At 42.0% G+C, this 21823-nt stretch overlaps 1 protein-coding gene across 1 annotated transcript in view; it reads right to left on the reverse strand.

The window, feature by feature from the left end:
• nphp4 (nephronophthisis 4) overlaps positions 1-21823 on the reverse strand; it is a 244105-nt gene that overhangs the window by 7507 nt on the left and 214775 nt on the right. The window contains exons 20-25 of the mRNA XM_080443698.1: positions 18885-19111; positions 8797-8989; positions 7291-7374; positions 3047-3203; positions 2731-2816; positions 625-710 (exon numbers count right to left, since the gene is read on the reverse strand). Of these exons, the coding sequence (XP_080299824.1) occupies positions 625-710; positions 2731-2816; positions 3047-3203; positions 7291-7374; positions 8797-8989; positions 18885-19111 (833 nt within the window). The remainder of the gene's footprint in view (positions 1-624; positions 711-2730; positions 2817-3046; positions 3204-7290; positions 7375-8796; positions 8990-18884; positions 19112-21823) is intronic.

Here is a 21823-nt window from a genome sequence, read left to right on the forward strand (position 1 = left end):
GGGCATAAAATGGACAAGGACTGACAGCTAGCAGAGATCTCCATTCTCCATAAGGGCATATTGGTGGGATCGGCGGTGCAACGTAGATGTGAGGGCTGCGTAGTGGCCCGAACTGTAGATGTCGAACCTCTCGTTATATTATAATGACGTTTAAAAAGCATTAAACTGTGGACACGTCGGTGCTTTGCAGTGCATTGGTGTCCGTTACGGTAATAGAGATGTTACTGTAGATATGTAATGACTGTTAAAAATGGTAATCTAATGGACTAAAAGGTAGTGCACTAAAAGGTAATAGTGATTGTTTTTGTACACAGCCTTGGGGGTTTGAATTAGGGACATGCTGTGCTATGCTCGGCTATGTGAGCAATCAAAGCCAAACATTTAATTAAAAAAATATATCTATATATCTATATATCTATATATCTATATATATATATATATATATATATATATATACATACATACATACATACATACATACATACACACACATACTGTATATATACGTATATGTTTTTGGATGAAGGGGGTTGATTAAAATGTTTGGCCTTGATTGCTCATATAGCACAGCATGTGCTCACATAGCCCATAGCACAGTACACTTAGCACTAATAGCACACTTACGTGTAAACCATAACGTAGAACATTTTTACTAGCGGGCTGGGACATCCTGGCACTTTCAAGTAAACATCCTGGGGCTCTCCTGAAGCCTGGAATACACAGAAAAAAATAAATGACAATGAATGTGAAAATATCTAAAAAACACTCTTTCCTGGGCCCATATTTATCAAGCATCACAGAATCACTTCTAGGAATTGGGCTGAAAAGTTTGACTATATTCTTATTCCAGAATAGGACATTCAGCCAGCAGTGGGAGTTCTCTTTTGAGAAAGAATGACACTTTAAACCACACTCAGAGTCGCAAAATGGAAATCATGATGTCTTGTAGTTCTTACGGAGTGGCCCAGCAAAAACATCGACTGCCTAAATCGTTAAAGATGCAGTGCCATGATTTTGTTAAGCGTTTTCTTTTTCACAACATAAGTCTATAACACCAATTGTGGTGAAAATGTGCAAGGATGTCTTCCCTATGTATCTTTGCTTTTCGAGTGTAAGCTTCTCTGTCAAATGGGTGAACAGAAACAGACAGATGTACGTATACCTCCCATCACACTGACTGAATATTGATTCACGTCACTCAAAAAATGTATTGCCTTGATTATCTTGACAATCTATGTAATCCACTCTAAAAAGCAATTTTAGATTCACCAGAATTGTTGTTGTGAAGCAGTTTTTAGTAAATAGTAAACAGCTAAACAAGAAGTCAGATGTACAGGAAAAAGATTGAGAAAAAGATTGCTGTTTACATTTAGCGAAGGAGACAGAAGAAGTTATCGCGGATTAAGTCAACTCCAGTATTTTTAATGAGCTTTTACTGTAAAGGTACAGTTTGAGGTAGACAAAAACTGTGGACATAATACTGTAACAATAATACCCAATGATCATTATTTAGGAGTAAATAAAGCCTGTGGCACTCCAACTTTAAACAAATTTCATAATGTTAGGTGTTTATCAATTTGCTATTTGTATAGCAGGATGTATGTCAACATTGGCCAGCCACTCAAAATTCTTCAAACCTTACAATAAGGAAAGTTTGAGAGCAGTCCTGGGCCAGTTATCTACAACATCAAGGATCATGCCTCCATAACCAATTTGTAGTCTTGCTTTCCATTCATATGCTGTGTGTTCTGGTCCATGCTTGGTGCGATATGCGTGCCATCTATGACACCAGTAACTCCGGGGAAACCGGTGAGTTGCATAAATGCAGCTTGTTTTAGCATTACATCGTGTTGAGTGTTTGGGAAATGAATGAATGTGCGTATCATCTGAGGTGGAGTCTGCAGCAGTTACCAGCTGCTATTCCTTGGCTTTGTAGAGGAATTGATGAATCAAAATTAAATGCATTTTAAAAAGGAATTTAATTGTTGTTTATCTTTTCACTGAATTCAGAATAACTTTCAGACTATTGTTATATGCAATTCCACTGTAATAATGCACATTATTCACATTCTAGATAGGGTGAAAAGCCTGTGATGTTAATAGTGTGCACACACTATGTGAGAGTAAAGAGTGTGCTGTTGGATGTGGGAAACCCAACTTGTCTTCAGTGTAGCATTATTAAGAATATTTACTATGAATACTGTATTGCATGGTGATTGTTGTGGACTGCATTACTCAACTCACTATGGCCTATAATAGGCCTACATTACTGTATCATTGCAACGGATTGAAAAGAAGGCAGGCAATTCGTTAATGTAACTGCCTATTAAAATGGCCTATGCTGAAATATTGACCCTGCTGTACAGGGACAGTCACAAAAAAGTTATACTTTTTATCAAAACATTATGTTAATAAACTTATTGTCATAAGAAAGCAAAGCAATATTGATAACATGCTCCTATTCCAATGTAAAAAAGTAGGACCAATTTGTGTCACTTTCAGGGACTTTCTCTGAGAGGCTTTATCAAAATATGGGCCCCATTTCCAAGTTCTTTTTTTATATGATTTTTTTTTTTTTATCTCATTCAATAGCAAACTTATGTGGGTTTCCTTCAAAAGAACTCTTGGTTCAGTAATTCAGTCCTTGCTCATTTATCGCTTGGTAAAATGTAATAAGCGAGCAAAATAAGAAATTGAAAACCCCCCCTCAATCTGATTGAATTCTCTCACCAACAACTTTGTCTGGCAGATGACATTGGGGTCACTGCAGCGCACGGTGAGGTGACGCCCTCCTTCTGGTTCTGCGACAGGTGTGTCTGCGTCACAAGAGCGCCGGGAGATGGAAGTTAGCAAAATATCCGATGAACCTGACTTATACTTCGTTGTACACTTGGTGAAAATTGGTGATATAAAAGCTCACAACACGTCACAATTCTATTTTCTGCCCACCACACACACATAGAAATAACATCCTTATCAGTTCCAGACACAGGTGGGTGGAGGCAGGGAGCCATGTTTGCTGTGTAATGGGGTTAATTGGAGTCACCTGGCGGGCTGTGCCAGGGGGGCAGGCGGATGGCCTTTTTCAGGAAGCAGCGCTCAGGGTGATAGAGGCGGAACGACTGGTCGATGACATGTGGCGTGGGCTCCACGTTCACCTGGCAGATGGCCAGGGGCTTGCCGTCCTCCGCCCTGAACGTCACCTGTGAGGGAGAGGGGGCAGGTTAGGGGTGTCAAACCAACCAGCAGAGGCTCTGGCCTTGCAGCAGGGTGATTGAACAAAAAATCCTGATATTTAGGACCAAATGTCCATATTCAATGAGTTCATAATTATTCTCACATCGCCTCATTTCCTTAGTTCCACATTTCAACAACCTCCATGTTTTTAAATGTGTACTTTCTTATAATCAGACTTGAAGTCTGAGTCAGAATCGCAAACATCTCTTCCGGATATATGACTGATATGTACTTTTAATTTATGTATTCATTCATTTATTTGGACCTTTATTTAACCAGGTTAGCCCCACTGACAGGAAAAGGGAGCCCTGGCCAAGAAAGCAAACAAGCAGGAATAACACCATAAAATACAAATACTTTTGACCTTGGCCTTTGGCCAGTATAAGTTTCTTGAAAATACTACGAGTTATTTTGCTAACAGGCAGACACAGAGACACGCAGGACCAATAACAATGTTTTTAGTTTTGAACTGTTCATATCGTTCACTGAAATAAATACATTGTATTGAAGAATTCAGTATAGAGAAAAAATATATGGCGAGAGAGGGAAAGAGAGGTTAATATACAAAGTTCAGGGCAAATTCAGGGCAATAGTTTGTGCCATGCGACTCCAGCATCTAAAAAAGCAGATCTACAAGCAACATGTTGCACCCCTGATGCATTGTGAGCTTGCAGATTGGCTATTTTTGGCGCGTGACACTGCCATACAACGGAGCATAAATCGGGTCTTACAAGGACACCAACACCATGTATTTTCCTCAGCTGATAGAGCCAGACTTGTGCTCAGTGATGATGCAGACTAAATTCGACTGGTTTGATGAAAACAGAACCACACTTGGCAGAGTACCGGGCTAAAACGGAAGCGGAACAGACAGGGTAATATCCTCCCTTCTCTGAAGAAGATGTATCTTTTTTAAAAGTATAAGAACACCTTGAGTTAGAAAACTTTCGACTGTGTCAGCACGATTTTCTTTTCTTAAACTAAAGGTGTTCTTATTCCTTCATGTTAGACCTGTGCTGACTGAGCCAACATCTTGTTAATGATCACCATTTGTCAGACAGACACGCTAGCCCTCAGGAAGATGACAGCTGCGTTTTAAACACAGGCCAACTCCATTTAATGAAATGAAGCAATGTCGCCATGGTGCCATTTCGTTTCTCAGGTACCTCGTCTCTACACTTGTTAAATATAGGTCTAAATATAGGTGAGAAAGCAGCCTTTAAGAGTTATATTTCAAGATTCATCAGAGAACGTGATAGAATGCTGTTTGGTATAATGCTACATTTGCCTTCACTCTGATCCCACACCCTTCCATCCATTGAAGCCCCCATAGACCTACATGTATAGGATACACTTTGAAGTGTGCTGCATTAAAACAGCCCTCAGGATCTGTGTAAATGAACGCAGATGTATGCATATATATATATGCATTAATTACACCCTTACATATGCTAGCCTCTGCACGCACGCACACGCACACACAGTAAACTAACACATGCTAATTTCTAGCCTACGCTATCATCACACATATCTTCCCATCAGCAGAAGGCCGGGCTGATATTGTATTACAGTATATTGTTGTATACTTTAAAATTCCACCTCACACCCCTCAAAACTCATCTGAAAAATGTCCAAATTCTTGATGCGGCCTCTATGTGAAGCCGGGCAGGCCAATGCGAATCAGCCTGTACATCTGGCTTTGGACGGAGCGTGCCTGACTGACAGGCACTTTCAGCACTGGCACCCTGACAGCAGTGCTATTGGGGCCTGTCAGTTTTAGTGGGACATCCATTTGATCCAGACATGACCTCTGGATGGGACGGCTGTTCAGAGCCGTAGTGCCAAGACCCAAGCACAAACGCACGCGTGCGCGCGCACACACACACACACACACACACACACACACACACACACACACACACACACACACACACACACACACACACACACACACACACACACACACACACACACACACACACACACACACACACACACACACACACACACACACACGGCAGATTGGCAAGCATTGCATCAGCTACCACATGCAACAGGGAGAGCTCCAGGGTGCTCAGCCAATACCAACGGCAGGATTATGGCAAGGCAGGTTTACATGGCGGGATTGTTGAGAGGGAATCTGATATGGAGCTCTGGATGTTTTGATGGCTAATAGAAAGGCTGTGCAGATAAGAGGATGCTTGGATTCGACCCCATGAGTGGAATAAAATCGTACATAAACCCACGGTATCCAATGTATACGGACTGTACACATATTTACTACTGGGGATAGATTGTACACATACACATTGACTAGACTACATTTATATAGTATTTATACCTTAATAGCTAATGGACCATGGAAAGGCAAGACCTTTTTTTTTTACCTAATTTCTAATCACTTTTCATTACTACCCGTTTACTTGTTTCTTCTCATTATGTTTTGTACTCTTGAAGCTTAGATGTATCTCTTTACCCCCATCTGAATCTGGTCTGTGTTTCACACTGCGGTGCTGCTATGACAACTGAATTTCCCTCATGGGATCAATAAAGGTCCTGTCGTATATTGGCCCTTATTTGCTTATATTGCAACAGTATGCAAGTCAAAACAGATAGAAATTATACTAAAAGTTAAGATGAATAATGTGTTGTGACCCATCCTGGCGTCTGCTAATCAGGCCCTGGTGTGAAGTGCAATCTACATCTCCATTGTTAACCCGAAGACATCAGGTCTGGCTTCCTGACATACAGTTGCTAAGTAATCAGATAGAGACACTGATAAAGAAGTTCTAGGTGGGGGGATTCTCACTGACCCCCACCTACATGAACCGCCTGTATTCTAATGTGAGCGACAATGTATAAGAGTGACTGTAAATTACTAGTTAGAGAGTACTGTCTCACACGCCGTGAGGCTGGGGGAGGTCAGGGGCTCCCTGCCCCTGGTCCTTCTGCTGTTGCTATGATGCTGTTTGTTGCTGAATAGATGAATGAATGCTGAACCTGGTCCGGACTTCTTCTCCTCTACTTTATTACAACCAACCAGCCTGGTAACACGCAGTTTACTGCCTAAAATATACGACAGTCCATCTATCTGTCTGTCTATCTAAAGAGCATTATTGAGAGCTGGTAGGCACAGGAGCTGCAGAACATAAATTATTTTGTCCCGTCTTGAATAGATGAGGAACGCCGTCGTCTCCTCTACGTGAGAACGCTCACAATGTTTCTCCCTCCTCTCTGCTTCTGGTTGCGTATAATAGAACAGATGAACAAGTGCATGAAATGGACAAAAAATGACTTCAGAGTAATGCATGCATGCATCATTTAAAGTAGATTAGCCAGACGCACTGCGCTGTCCTCCAGTCGGAGCCAGTTTAACTTTTAAGCTCAACATTTGCCATTTGGAGTAGACAAACATTGTTCGCCGGGATAAAAGTAATATTCAGCACATAATTTGTGCTTGACAAACTCGTCTAGCAAGTGCAACTTTAGTTTTTATAGTTGACAATTCCAAGTGTTTGTGTTTGTTTTACGAGCAGTGGCTGAGTGGGAGGGGGGGGGGGGGGTGAGAGAGGGTTCTGTGTGTGTGTCTGTGTCTTGATCGAAAGCGGTATTTAGCTGAATAGCAAATGTAGGCGTCTCAAAAACAAAACCTCTAACGTAAGTTGAGCATCTGCATTTTGTTTTGTTACTGCTCAGTATACTATTTGACCGAGCAAACAGATACAGGATTGTGACGCATATACCTGCAGTAACGGAAATTTGGATGCAATTATTTTGGATTCTCTGCCCTTTATTCCTAAAATTGGATGTGGTGCAGGTAGGTGTGGTTCAGTAATACTCTCCTCAGGCTGAAGGAGGGAAAGAAAACAAAGAACTCAATCAGAGAAATTATACATTGTTGTGTGTGGGGGGAGAATGGATGTACAATCTTCAACCCAGATTCATAGCTTATCATAATTCCAGCCTGGAGACAGACAAAATGGGATTTGAGCACCGAGACATTTGAGAAGATGCAAAAATATAGAAAAGTGAGCTGAGGCAGAACTGCGTTACCTTGATGGACTTGGCCAGCACAATGTTGGACGGATGCCGTTTGGCCACCTGTGCACTTTCGCCTGCGGATAGGAAGCTCGGCCCCTGTGAGATTTTGATAAGAAACCGCATGGTTAGTGGAACTGATTATCTATCCAAAAACTGATATTCATCTCCTGAATGTAGGCTAGATTTGCTCATCTGTCGGGACACAACTAGAAAGCACCCGAGAATGATAAGAAAACATCAGCATGCAACCAAACCAAAGGGCAGAACAAAACATTTGAATGCGGTCATCTAGCAGAGATAAGAGCAAATCCTCCATAAATGACATTTATCATCAGTCCTCTTTGTGTTGCAACCACTGCTGGCACCAAATTAACCCTGGGGCAGGGGGTTGATATTGCATTTGCATGACTTGCCCTTGGAAAAGATCAGCTGTGCTTATCCCTCAGGCTTAGAGGGAATACCCTGCAAAGTAAAATCCCCAATGGTAATTTAACTCTGAGTTAAATGAGCACTGAGGATTTTTGCTGTGTGCTGTCCCGCTCTAGTGGGCACATTCAGCTGCACAGTAAGTAAAGACCGAAATAAGCCAACATAATGCAGATATGGATGAGTGTAGAGATAACTGAAGCCAGTAAGGCTCCTCACTAAGACTTGCACTGGAGTTAGTTTTTTTCATTTATTGAATACTTTATTAACAGTTTGCCAAAAGTACAGATATACGTTATACAATGATACTAAAAGGATAACACAAAACGCCCTGAGGGCTTGTTTCCATTGTGGTCCTATGTATTCAATTCAACAAGACATACAATACTATACAAGAAATCATCAATACTAGAACCAGCAAAAGTATATTTGCAGAAAAACAGTGGGGGTAATTTATTTTGGCAAGCTGGAAGACTTGTCTAGGTCCAGTTGCTAATTGCAGACAGGTGGTCTTTTATGGTGTTTTCTTTAAGGGGGGTAGGGGGTCACACTTTTTGATGGCTGGTGGTAGGGCATTGCACATTTTGGTGGCATAATAGTAGGATGAATTCATCCCCATGTTTGTGCCGAATCTGGGGGGAATGAGATCTGTGGAGCTCCCTCTGGTGTTGTGCCCGTGGGCGTTTCTCACTCTTTAGTAGTTTGACAGGTACATGGGCACTGGTCCCTTGAGTATCTTGAAAACCACCAGGCCCATTGCAAGTTTCTGTACTCTGTCTTCTACCCTGAGCCATCCCACCCTAGCATAAGGAGCAGGGGTTAGGTGAGTCCTAGGCGTGAGGTCTAATAGTAGACTGACTAGTTTGTTCTGAGAGGTCTGTACTTTTGATTTTAGCGCCTTTGAGGTGCTAGCGTACCATCAGGGGCACGCATAGTCAAAATGACATTGGATGAGTGCTCCAGCTAGTGTCCTCAGTGCATTCCTACTGACCAAACGAGGAGATCCTGCCCAATTAATTGATTCTGAGTTCCTTGATTCACCCTCCCATCAATGAACCAAGCTAAGAGTGTGTGTAAAGGTGTATACTGTACCTGAGGGGCCATGTTGTGGTCACACAGGAAGCTCTGGTACTTCAGAGGTATGTGGACACTCTCCTTGGGCCGCAGGTAAACACGGGGGGGCTGCAACTCATCCTCCCCTAGGTGAAACATGTCCTCCTCCAGTGGGGTAGGTGTTTTGGTCAGCTCCTTGAAGTAGCGCCACTCGTCCGTGTTGGTGATGACACTGTATGGAAAGAGGGGAAAGTTCATATAAAACTCGGTTGATCCAGCACAGTAAAATCCTCAGTGTTAATGTCGTGGGAAAATATGTGTTTTACAATTTTCAATTACAATTTAGGCATTAAGCAGACGCTCTTATCCAGAGTGACTTAGTGAATGCAGAGAGACCGTGTAGTGCCTCAGTAAACAGGATCACAGGTAAACCAAGAACCTAGCATTAAACAATATACTATCAAAGTAAAAATCTGTGCATTGAAAGAATAGGATACCATGGTAAACAATTAACCTAGCATCTGTCTAAATAACATGCTATCTAAATTACATTTAACTTTTGCATAAATCTGCATGGTCGTCAAGACTAGATAAAGTGCTATACAGGCTAAGGTGGAATCTGAAGGAGTGAGTCTTCAGAGTGTTATCGAGCCTTACTAGGTAACATTAAATTACATGACATAACATTAAGTTGCATCAGATATGTCTCCTTGCCTCACTCAGTCATGACATACAGTATCAATTAGGCTCTGAAATCAGCGTGCATCTTTTGGATTGGCTTGTAATAATGGTCAGCTGTTACCTTTCATTCAGCATCATAATTCAGACTGAATGTTCCAGACTGAATGTACTAGGTTAGAGTTTGTGTGTCCCTGTGATTTTGGTTAACGTGAGGTTATATTTGGTCAAACATTTATTTTTATTATTTAACTATTTAATTAATCTAATTACGAAGCATAAAAGTCTAGGAATAATGTGTGTTGTTAATAACAGAACCATGGAAACCCCGAAATGAGATAAATCAGCCGGCTTGCGTGCGGTATAGTTTATGGGCTGACTGAAGGCCTCACACAAAATACAGATGAAATTAGTGACACATCAGGTCAAGATGCCTTAAAAATGAAAGGATAGCCTGGTTATGCGGTCACGCCATGTCAAATATGATGAATTCGATGTAAGAAATGATGGATTAAACATGTGTTTATTTGATAAGCCAAATCAACATAGGGAGAGGGTCGCATGGACAGTTTGGAACAAAGCACTATAAAAGATGCAACCCAATAGGTGTAAGACAGCTATCAACTACTGCAACCTTTCGCATGTTACTATCTCTGCATAACCCTATCCTATATTAAAATTGCCTAGAGCAGGGGTTTTCAACAAGGGGTCCGGGACCCCTAGGGGGTCCTCAGAGTTACTACAAGGAGGCCTTTTTTTTTAATTTACATTAACCACTTGAACCTTATTATCCCTATTCTGAAGGGAACTTAAAGTAATACAATGCAGGTCCACAAATAACGATAGCAGCCTCTGCTGGTCATTACCGTCACTGCAGGCCGTTCGTTTATTCCTCCATTACCCAGAATTCCATTTGTTTTCACCGGAAGACGGAAGCGTTTCAAAAAGCGTTCTTTTAATTGTTTTATACTATCTGTGGATCGTTTCTCTTAGCCAGTGGAGCTTTAGTTACCGTGAGCTGTGTTTTCTTTTTCTGTTGTTTTTCGATCTTCAAATCCTACAATCTCTTAAAAACAGCATGAGATTCCTTTTTGTTATTAGCGCGGTAGTTCCTGGCCAAACAGGAAACCGGTGCGGTAGTTCCTGGCCAAACAGGAAACTGGTGCATTTCCGTTTCCGTTTTCCGGCCGGATGACGTCATTTTCACGGGAAAGGCTCACCGAGCCACCTTTTCAATAAAAATTATAATAGAAAAGGCTTTCGGGGGTGAAATTCATGGAGTGGGTGTTGTGAAACATTTGCCACTCACAAAAGATATACAATTTAACTTTAGTTTTGTAGAAAAAGTTACCTAGTATTACTTTAAGGCAAAAATAGCAGAACTACAACCTCACAACGCCTCACGCTGCGAGGCGTTGACATCAAACGTAACATCCGGACTCGAGGGGCGCACCATCCCTCCGATCCACAACAAACTTTGCACACACAGTGTTCAGGGGACTGCCATCAGAATAGTCACACCAGGTGCCACAGGTGCACCGTAGCTCCGATCTGCACCAAAGTTGGCACAAACACTGTTCAGGGGACTGCCATCACACTGGGGGGCACTGGCGTACAGGTGCTCTAATCCATACCAAACTTCAGTTAGTGCAGTGTTACAGCAGTGTTTAACACTTCAAATGGCCATAACGTGGTGACTATTGCTCTGATCAGCGCAATACAGGACTAGATTTGAAGGCCACGTAAGCGCCCTGAAACTACACTATTTAAGCAGATTAAAGCAGACCATCATTCACTCTTACATGCTTAACATCACTAACTGCTACCACAAATGTCAGCTTGTCAGTGTTCAAACTCCCTCCATCTCCCCAGCCTCCTCCTGTAGTAGGATTTAGCTTGTCACTTTGACAGCATGTCACTCAATGCATGGGTTCATATTGTATCATGTTCTTTCAATTTCTGTTTAGGTTAGGGTTATCTTTAGGTTCTGCCTATGAGGGGTTCATATGTCTATAATAACCGTGTACTTAGGCTCTGCTGTGTCATGCTTGTGCAGATTGTTCTGGAGCATTATGGGAGCAAATCCAAGCCAACAAATTCAGTGATAGACAAACATAATTTAATGCTGGTTTGTCTATCTATGTATTATTTATAAACATTACAGCGAACTAGACAGTATGACATGTGGTGAGTGTGAGCTTTTGTTTTTCAGTTACTGGCCTTCAAAACATCTCCCTGTTATGTGGAGAAAAATGGAGAAACCAAAAATATACAAAACTAGAAAAAGTGCTCCTCGGAGCACAGGTCTCCGCCAGGTCAGGTAGGATAGTGTGGGGCAGCAATGTTCGGAATTCGCCAATCAGGCTGAAATTTGATATAGAGATCTATAGAGATCATGTGTACCGATTTGCGTGATGTTTGGATAAAATCTGAAGGAGTAATATTTAAAAAATAGTTTTATATAAGTCGGCCTCCTGGTGGCGCTATAATAGGGCAATGTTGAAAGGGTGGCATTTGTTCGTCAACGTAGTGCAAATGTGTGTGCGAAGTTTCTCCGCAAGCGGACGCTGTGTTCATGATTTGCAACATTTTGTTCAAAACGGGCCACTCCTGCAAACTTTAGCTGTCAATCTTAGCCAATCAGGATGGAATATGAAAAATCTAACAGATCCGTCTTGATCACATGACTATAGAGATCATGTCTACCGATTTGCGTGAAATTTGGATAAAATGTGAAGGAGTAATATCAAAAAATTTGTTTTATATAAGTCGGCCTCCTAGTGGCGCTATAAAAGGCAGATGTGAAAAATGCAGGGCAAAGATTTTTCCCTGACCTCTAGGGAGTGCACATACAAAGTTTTACACAGATCGGTGCAGTTATAGGTAAAAACAGTAATCGGCAAGTTATAGCGCCACCATGAGGCTGATTTAAAAATCTTCAAGTGGCATGTCTTCCTCGGCCTAGTGGGAATGTGCATGCAAATTTTCACGGAAATTGCAAGCTGTGTTCATGATTTGAGGCATTTTGTTCAAAACGGAGCACTCCTGCAAACTTTGGAAGCCATTTTTAGCCAATCAGGATGGAATATGAAAAATCTGAAAGACCTGTTTTGTGTAATGACTATAGAGATACTGTGTACCGATGTGCGTGACGTTTGGACACAATCTGTAGGAGTACTGTCAAAAAATGTGTTTTGCAAAAAGCGGCCTCCTGGTGGCGCTATAACAGGCCCATGTGAAAACTTTGGGGCAAAGGTTCTGAATTGGCATCCAAGGAGTGTGTGTGCACAGTTTCGCTGCGATCAAGCCAACAGTGCCGGTGATAACCTGTTCACAGACGGACACACACACACACGGACGGACACACACACACACACACACACACACACACGGACGGACGGACGGACGGACGGACGGACGGACGGACGGACGGACGGACGGACGGACAGACACACACACACACACACACACACACACAGACGGACGGACGGACGGGGTGCAAAACATACTCTCTCGCCATGCCTTTCGGCCTGGCGGAGACAACAACAGACACGAATTGCAGGTGTTGTTACAGAGAACCGAGCTCCCCTTTCTAGAGTGCATGACATTCCAAAAGCGGATCACATTTCTTTGCTTTGTAATTTGTATGTTGTTTGGGACCCAGCCATAATCAAAAGAAAATCCCATTATCTAAAAGAAAAGGAAACCAGAAAAAAAAAACATTATCCGCCAAACTAATGCTGTTAGTGTATCGTATTGAGTTTAACCGTAACTCAAACAAGACAGAGTCTGATAATGGCACAGTCTTCCTGTCCAATCTTTAGCAATCAATTGCAAGTACACACCTAAGTAAGGTGTGTACTTTGTGAACAATTTATTTTGTGCTGTGGCTTTTCTGCTACCATGTGTTACACTTACCAGTGTGAGCACTGTTCAGTTTCTGTTTCATGAGCTGTGATTGTTTAATTTTACGGGGACACACAGTCATACAAACCAACTTGGCCCTCAGACATACCATAAAAATGAACCCAAAGAATATTATGGTTTAACAGAGAGTTTAAATCATTTTCTCACAATCATTTTATAGGGCTACAAAACCAGAAATGGTCCTTTATTCTCAAAACTCATTGTGGGTAATTGAAGCTTTCCTTCACATTCATCTAAATGGTGCTCTTTATTGGTGTGGCATCATGGAATAGAGGCTAAAACTACAACGGTGGTATTATCCTTTTTATGCAACAAAATAAAAATTAACAAGCTTCTTATAATATGCAATAATAAAGCTTCTTATTTATTTCTTGTTTACAAAAGGGCTATTGATAAACAACAACAAAAACAACTACTGTGACTTGTGTTAGGTCCAAAATAGAACTGGGGCAACTTTCCAAGGTCTATAGTCAATACTCAGAGTACAATGCTTGGCTTTCAATTACCATCCACAGCTTTCATACAATGCTATAGAGGTCAATGCTAGTCCCCCAATCCCCATCAAATGGATTTTGAGGGAGAGTGTTACAGGAAAAAGATAACACACTCTGGCAGAGGGGACTCATTTTCACCCTCTCCTCCACACTCCACTTTTCCTCTTTTCTTTGAGTGGAAGAATTTCACACACAAATACATAAAGGGACGGACTGCTTTAAACTTCAAAGGGTCCACACCCCCGGGGGCATGGAGAAAGGAATTTCGCGCAATAGCAAATGGAGAATTTATGAATTTTTCAGGAACCCACCTTGCTAACATTAGCCTTGTGACTAGACTAGTCATTTTAATGAACCTTATTTGGCTTTTTACCAAGCTGCAGCATCTGGAGCCAACCATTTTGCGAGAGGGAGAGAGAGGGGGCATGTGTGCGTGTGCGTGTGCGACTGTGCGTGCGCATTAGTGCGTGCATACATTGCATGTGTGTGTGTGTGTTCTACCTTAAATCCAGAGTGTACTCTGATAATGTAAAAATGGAGGGCAACTCAAAAGAAAATACATGAGGTGCTGCTTATAGACAGAGAAAACAGCAACACAAGAGGCCAGGAGCATGAATAGATTTAGATAGAAATAGGAAAAAGAAAGGAGGAAAAAAAACAGTAAAACAGTAAGAGAAGCAGTGGGGAAGATAATGAAACAACAGCATGAATGAAGGACATGAAAAAAAAAGGTGAGAGAGAGGGAGAGAGAGGGAGGTAGAGAGACAGAGAGAGGAATGGAGAAATGGCCTCGTTGCTGGAGACGCGCTGAGGAACAACACAGTACACCCCAGCTTTCCCTTCGCTAGCCGCCAGCTATGGCAGGCAAGGGGCCCGGTGAGGCATTACACATGAACGCAGCCATGCAAAATGCATGGCAACAGGTAGAGAACGTGTTCTCTCTACTGTAGAGGAGCCTTCAGGCTCCCCGCTGCTTCAGCGAGGCTAAAAAAAAAGTCCCAGCACATCAAAGGCAGAACTCTCCGTTCCCCTCTGTCTCTAAAGTACTCTCAAAGGCCAAGCTCTGAATTTCAGGTTACAGCTGGAGTTTTTTCCATGGGTTTTGTTTGTGTGGAAGAAGTGTGATTCATACTTTGTTGTACAATGGTGTCGTGTGCTGAAAACAGCTGACCTACAAGCTCACAATGCATTGCAATGCAACACGTTGTGAGCTTGTAGATCAGCTATTTCTGGAGAATAATATTAGGCCTGGAACACGTTGGAAGCATCACCTCAGCATGGTGTCAGCATGTAGAAGAAAACATGTAAAAACAGCAACAGTAGTATCTAGAATGTATATTTTACGTATGTATATTGTAAATCAAATCTAGCCTAATATTCTAATAATAATATTTGAGTCCATAATGCAGCAAGCCTACAAATGAAGTTTTCCACATCTTTGCATATTAATCACTGGGCCAACTTTGTCCAGTTCAATATTTTTGGTTACTTCAAGCTAGGGCTGGGCAATATGACTTCAAATCAATAAAACTAAAAATTTTAATTTAATTTGTATACATCAAGGAATCAATTAATCTACAAGCTCACAACGTGTCACATTTCAAGTATTAAAAAATTTTTCGCCTATAATTACATGCCCAAAATAGGGATCAATTATGAATCGATTATCGATTATTTTTCATAATCAATCAAATCGATTAGTTCCATTAACTGTTGCAGCCCTAAAGAGATATCCAACGGAGGATGCTTCAGGATGACTCATCCCTTAGTGAAATCACGTTGCTTCAACACGAGAAAACCTTGGTGAGCGTGGGCCGAAAAGAAGACGGTCGCTTGGTAGCACACAAGCACAGCTGTGCTGCTTCCCAATCCCCAATTAGACCTGGTGGCCTTCTGGCTGCACTAATGCCACAGTGATTCATGCACAGCACAATCCAGCAATTGTTTGTCAACATGAAGTGTGCTCATCCAATTCAAAGACATGCAGCAGAAATGACACTGGACCATGCTAGCTACATTAGAAACTAGAAAAAGTGCTCCTCAGAGCACAGGTCTCCGCCAGGTCAGGTAGGTTAGTGTGGGCCAGCAATGTTCGCCAATCAGGCTGGAATGGGAAAAATAGGACGGATCGGACAGATCCGTCTTGATCACTTGACTAAAGAGATAATATGTACCGATTTGCGTGATGTTTGAACAACATTTGTAGGAGTAATATAATTATTATTTCTTTGCAAAAATCGGCCTCCTGGTGGCGCTATGATAGGGCAATGTTGAAAGGATGGCATTTGTTCCTCAATGTAGTGCAAAGTGCGTGCAAAGTAAGGCTGCAAAATATGGACAAAATGTCATATCTCGATATTTATGCCAAATATTTCGATATCGATACGATATACGATATTACCGTTCAAATTTCATAGTCTATATGTTGCAACGTCAAATTATTCAAATTATTCAAAAAACTGCATAATAACAAGTCAATATCACTCTTAAAGGTGTAGTGAAATGAAAAATATGTTTTTCACACTTTTAGAGCATATCCGTGGTCATCATATGGGCATACCCAACAATAGATGCCAAAAAAATATATAAAAAAAACATTTTTGTGTATTTTTATATCTACAGTCCCTAAAAAGCCAATCTTAATTACTTCCTGTAAACGAAAACGTGCTGCGTGATGACATAACGCAGCCTTCATGAATATAAATGAATCTTGATTACATGCACCTGTTTGATTCCCATAGCTGCACGTTCTTCAAACACAGCTGATTTTAATTACATAGATACTCCGTTTTGAATCTCATTGAAGATGAGTGTATTACTCATTTTAAACTTCATCTGCACACTAAAATATGTATCTGAAAACATTATAGGTTAGAAATAAGCCAGGTAGTAGCAAACGTGCTTCACTGGCCGTCTCTCTCTCACTTGTAAACAAACACTAGCCGTGTTGCGCACGGCTGAAGTGATTGAGATCCAACGTCCCATAGCCTGAAGGGATGGGACCTTCTGATTGGTTTAGAGTCGGTTGAGCCGACGTTTCAGACTGAACCTTCAAAATAAAATGACCGAAAATGTCACTGCAGTGCGCCTTTAATTTTAAGTGCTATTGGATTATTTGATATTCTAAGTGTAGCAACAATGAAAACTAAGCATTCTTCAAAAAAATTGCAAGTCAGTTCTTATTCTTATTTTCACTCTTACTTAGAATTTCTCTGACCGAATGTAACACGCTTACTTTCCTAGGACAACACTCTTATTTTGAAGGCCGACCGTCCGGAAGTCAAGTGTTTACTCTCGTTTGACTTGACGGACATTCTAAGTGAAAGACAAGTCACGGCAAATCACAGAGTTCAATAAGACGAACGTCAATTCGACAAATGGACATAAACAGTCAAGCTTTTCATACAGAAAGCTTTAGGCAGTTTGCATTAAGGACATTTCAGACGACGCTTAGTAATTCATTTTCAATTAAAGGCAATTGCAGGTCTTGCTCTATGAAGCAGCAGGTAGGAGCAGTCTGACCCGCATGTATGCTCGTCACACAAACACAGCACACACACACACTCGTCCCGTGCCAGAGTTGAGCTGGCTTTCAACAAGTTCAAAACAGCGCAACATACAGAGAAACAGAGCGTCTCCGTTTCAGTTTCAGTTCCCGCTGCCCTCCGCCCCCGCACGCCTCCCCGCTCCCACGCACGCACGCCTCCCCGCTCCCACGCACGCACGCACGCACACGCACGCACACACAGGTGCATGAAAGAGAGGGAGAAACGGAGGGGTGGTTTATTTACTGGCTAAAACAAAGGGATGTTGCTGGCTTTAGCAGTGGACGAGCGAGTGGGGGGAATTTATATCGACCATATCGTTGCCTTTTGCGATACTGAGATAACGATACGATAACGAAACATCGTGCAGCACTAGTGCAAAGTTTCACCACAATCAGATGCTGCGTTCATGATTTGCGGCATTTTGTTCAAAACGGGCCACTGCTTCAAACTTTAGATGTCAATCTTAGCCAATCAGGATGCAATATGAAAAATCTAACAGATCCATCTTGATCACATTGATCATACCGATTTGCGTGATGTTTGGATAAAATCTGTTGGAGTAGTGTCAAAAAATGTGTTTCGCAAAAAGCGGCCTCCTGGTGGCGCTATAACATGCCTATGTGAAAAATTTGGGGCAGAGGTTCTGAATTGGCATCCAGGGAGTGTGTGTGCACACTTTCGCTGCGATCAAGCCAACAGTGCCGGAGATTAGCCGTCCACAGACAGACGGACGGATGGACACACGGACGGACGGACGGACAGACAGGGTTTAAAACATAGTCTCGGCCATGCCTTTCGGCCTGGCGGAGAAAATGACACTGGAACCACGCAGGTTACATTAGAAATGACAATAGACCATTCACACTGTGAGATTATAGATTTCCTATTTTCAACGCCTTGTATAACAAAATAGATCTGGGGCTTAAGTGGTTTAACAGCATAGTTATTGTTTCAGTAGCATTCTACAGGTACAGTATGTAGTTCAAGGACAACTGATGTACTGCTGCAGGAGCTAAATTATCTGTGTCTCAGAGGTGAGATGCATGAATTAACGCAGCACTAAAAGTGAAACTTCTCAACAAAAAAAACTTCTCAAAAAAGTATGCTAAATAAAGCACACATAAAAGAAAAAGACAAGACCAGGCAAACATCCTCAGGTTACAATCAGATGCTGAAAAGTCAAACTTTCCAGCTTTGTAAGGACATTTAGTTGCTGTTAAACATGTATACACTGCACACACACACACACACACACACACACACACACACACACACACACACACACACACACACACACACACACACACACACACACACACACACACACACACACACACACACACACACACACACACACACACACACACACACACACACACACACACACACACACACACACACACACACCCACCCACCCACCCACCCACCACTGGCTTCACCAACTTCTCACCCACATGACCACCACCAACCACTGCGCTACCTGAGTTCGGGGTCTTCACTGTGGATCTGGACGGTCTGTGGAACATTGAAGGGGTTCTTAAGCACAAACTCCATGTACTCAGCAGTGCCCAGGCTGGCATAGAGCACATGCTGGGTGGTGATGGCCTGGCTCAGCATGTTGGCGATGCCCTCCATCTTGCCGCGGTCCTGGTAGGCCTCGATCACGCGCAGGTCCCTGTCAAGCCGGGCTCGCTCTTCCCGCCGAGTCTGAGAGAAGACGGAGAAGGACATTTGGTGTTGAGTACATGTGTTTATATTGTTAAATTAATCAAAACCTTGCCATTGAGCACTTCGGCTGTGTTCAAAAGAAAAACTAGAAAAAGTGCTCGTCGGAGCACAGGTCTCCCCCAGGTCAGGTACTGTAGGTTATTGTGGGCCAGCAATGTTCATAATTCGCCAGTCAGCATGGAATATGAAAAATCGGACGGATCCGTCTTGATCACTTGAATATAGAGATAAGGCCTCTAGCGAGTGTGCATGCGTTTTTCACAGATCGGTGCAATTATAGGTAAAAACTGTAGTTATACTGTAATTATTAAAAAAAAAAGAAAGACAAATAAATCATAATGGTCATAATGGAGACGCAGTTGGAGACATAGTTATAATGCCAAAAAAGAAAAGAAAAAAGTGTTATTCCCGACATCAAAAGTCCCTAAAAGTCCAATCTTAATTACTTCCTTTCAAACTAAAACATAATACGTGATCTTATTGACAGGTACGAACCAATTTCAACCAATAATATGATGACAAGCACCTGTCAATCACTCTTCCACACAGAGCTATGATTCATTGGGTGCGTTCGGAAATACAGCACTGAGCGCACTGGCCAATACAAACAAAAAGTAACAGAAACTTGATTCATTATTATCTTGTTGTTGCAGTGCACGACTCAGCGCGAGTGCCTGCAGGAGTTTAAATCCCGTAGCCTGAGGGGATGGGACAGTCAGTTGAACGTGTTGTGCTGACTGATTCAGTCTGTGAACGCCCCGCCCCCTTGTGAAAGAGACACACCCAGCCCCTGTTTCTCTAGGAAACAAATATGTAATGAAATGGTTGAGAGAAGCCATTGCAACTGGTCTTTAAGTTAACTAGTCCATACCCGGTCGACACATCCGTGGGGGGATATGCGCACATGATCTGGCTACCCGGGAGGCAGTTCGTCCCATAGCTGGGCAGCCCCGTAACCATGGCGACATTCTTTTACACAAAACGCTAATAAACAGCTGAGATGTGGTGAAATCGAAAAACGGGCTTCGCAGTTCCATGCACATGGTAATGGTCAATGGCTGTGTGCAATTTCAGATCAATTGCTCCAGCCACTGAGGAGAACCGGGCAGAACCAATTTTGGCCTCACCACATTTTGGTCTCACTCAGAGGTTTGTAGAATTATAGGAGGATGTTGGCTCTGTCTCATTTGCAAGGATGCCTCCTAGGTACAGTAGGTAGCTTTTTAGGAAATATGGCTGCTTAGGACTGTGTCATTACAATAGGAAGCATAGGATACATTCTATTTAGCTACTTTAAGTAAGTAGGTCGGGAGGAGGCTTATTGTCGGTATCAGCCGAGTAACACGCGGGAGTCTGTCCCTGTTACAATGCGCTAGACCCCTGGGAGATAGATTGCTGAGGTGGAGCGCCATATAATACCTATCCTCAGCTCCCAGTACTTAGCGCACGACTTACCGCACCCAAGCCGTACTACTCATACGCTGAGTTGTTGGTGCCCGGGATCGAACCCATGACCTTGTGGTCTGAAAGCGAGAGTTCTACCGACTGAGCAACCCGGACACTAATAAAAATGTAAGCTTGAAAACATAGTCCATAAATCTTTGGTCAGCTCATCTGTTGAACAAGAGACTTGATTGGAGCCAGGTGCGTGAGAGGCTTGACTACCATAGGAAGCAGAGGTGCAAGCTGGTGCTATCTATCTAGGTTTTCTAAAATAATGTAAACATTTGGACAAAACAGGTACTTAACAAGGTTTGTTCCTAACTAGATACACACAAGGCAATCACCTTAAACTTTAATCAGGTTCCCACACACTTTTACCATTGCATTTTCAAAACTTTCTCCAGAGAGCAAATTTTGCATCTGTTGCCTCAGAAGTCTGTTGGTTGTCTTTATGCTTTTTACCTTTGGCATATGGCTAATCAGAGCTTCTTGTTGCCAATATCGAAAGGTTGGGTGCATACAGTAGCCTGTAACCAGCGTTGCTTTCAAACACGTGGTGTTTGAAAGCCATACATAATTGAACATACTGTACACATTCAAGGCATTTTGGCAGATATGCAATCTGCTTGCGCTTGTAAATTTAACATTCCCTCTGCCAACTGCATACTGTTACACCAATGTGTATCATGTGACTGATTTATACTCCATTGCACAAGGGTGTCACATGGCAAAAAGAACATATCTACAAGCTAAAATTGTCTTTTTGTCATGGGACAATAGTAGCCTAAGGCTACACCCACGCAGTCCGTGCAGGGGAGTACAACATTTTAATACAAATTACATAATTTGCATAATATTAGACATGTTTTAAGTCATGTTTCTATGAACATAATACATCGCCAAAAACAAGGTATATTCAAACCTTTTCCAAAAATGGTTACCCTTTCCTGACCTGGAAAACTGTTTCTGCTGAGTATCACATTACAAGAATACTGTATACAGTGTATACAGAAACACAGGAAACAAAGTCTGATAACAAGAAGACTCAATGTCAAATTCAGAATATCAAATATGCATTAGATGCATGGTGAAAATAAATGAAATGAGGCATAAATGCGTATTATGCAAGTAAAGATACATTTTCAGCAGATATACTGTAAGCAGCAGATATAGAATCAAAGTCTCATAAGTGTACACATAAGTCATAGCAGTGGTACATAGTCATATACATAAAGTGATAATGCCTGT

Source organism: Gymnoscopelus braueri (assembly GCF_963280865.1).
Source record: "Gymnoscopelus braueri genome assembly, chromosome: 12".
Taxonomy (NCBI): Eukaryota; Metazoa; Chordata; class Actinopteri; order Myctophiformes; family Myctophidae; genus Gymnoscopelus; species Gymnoscopelus braueri.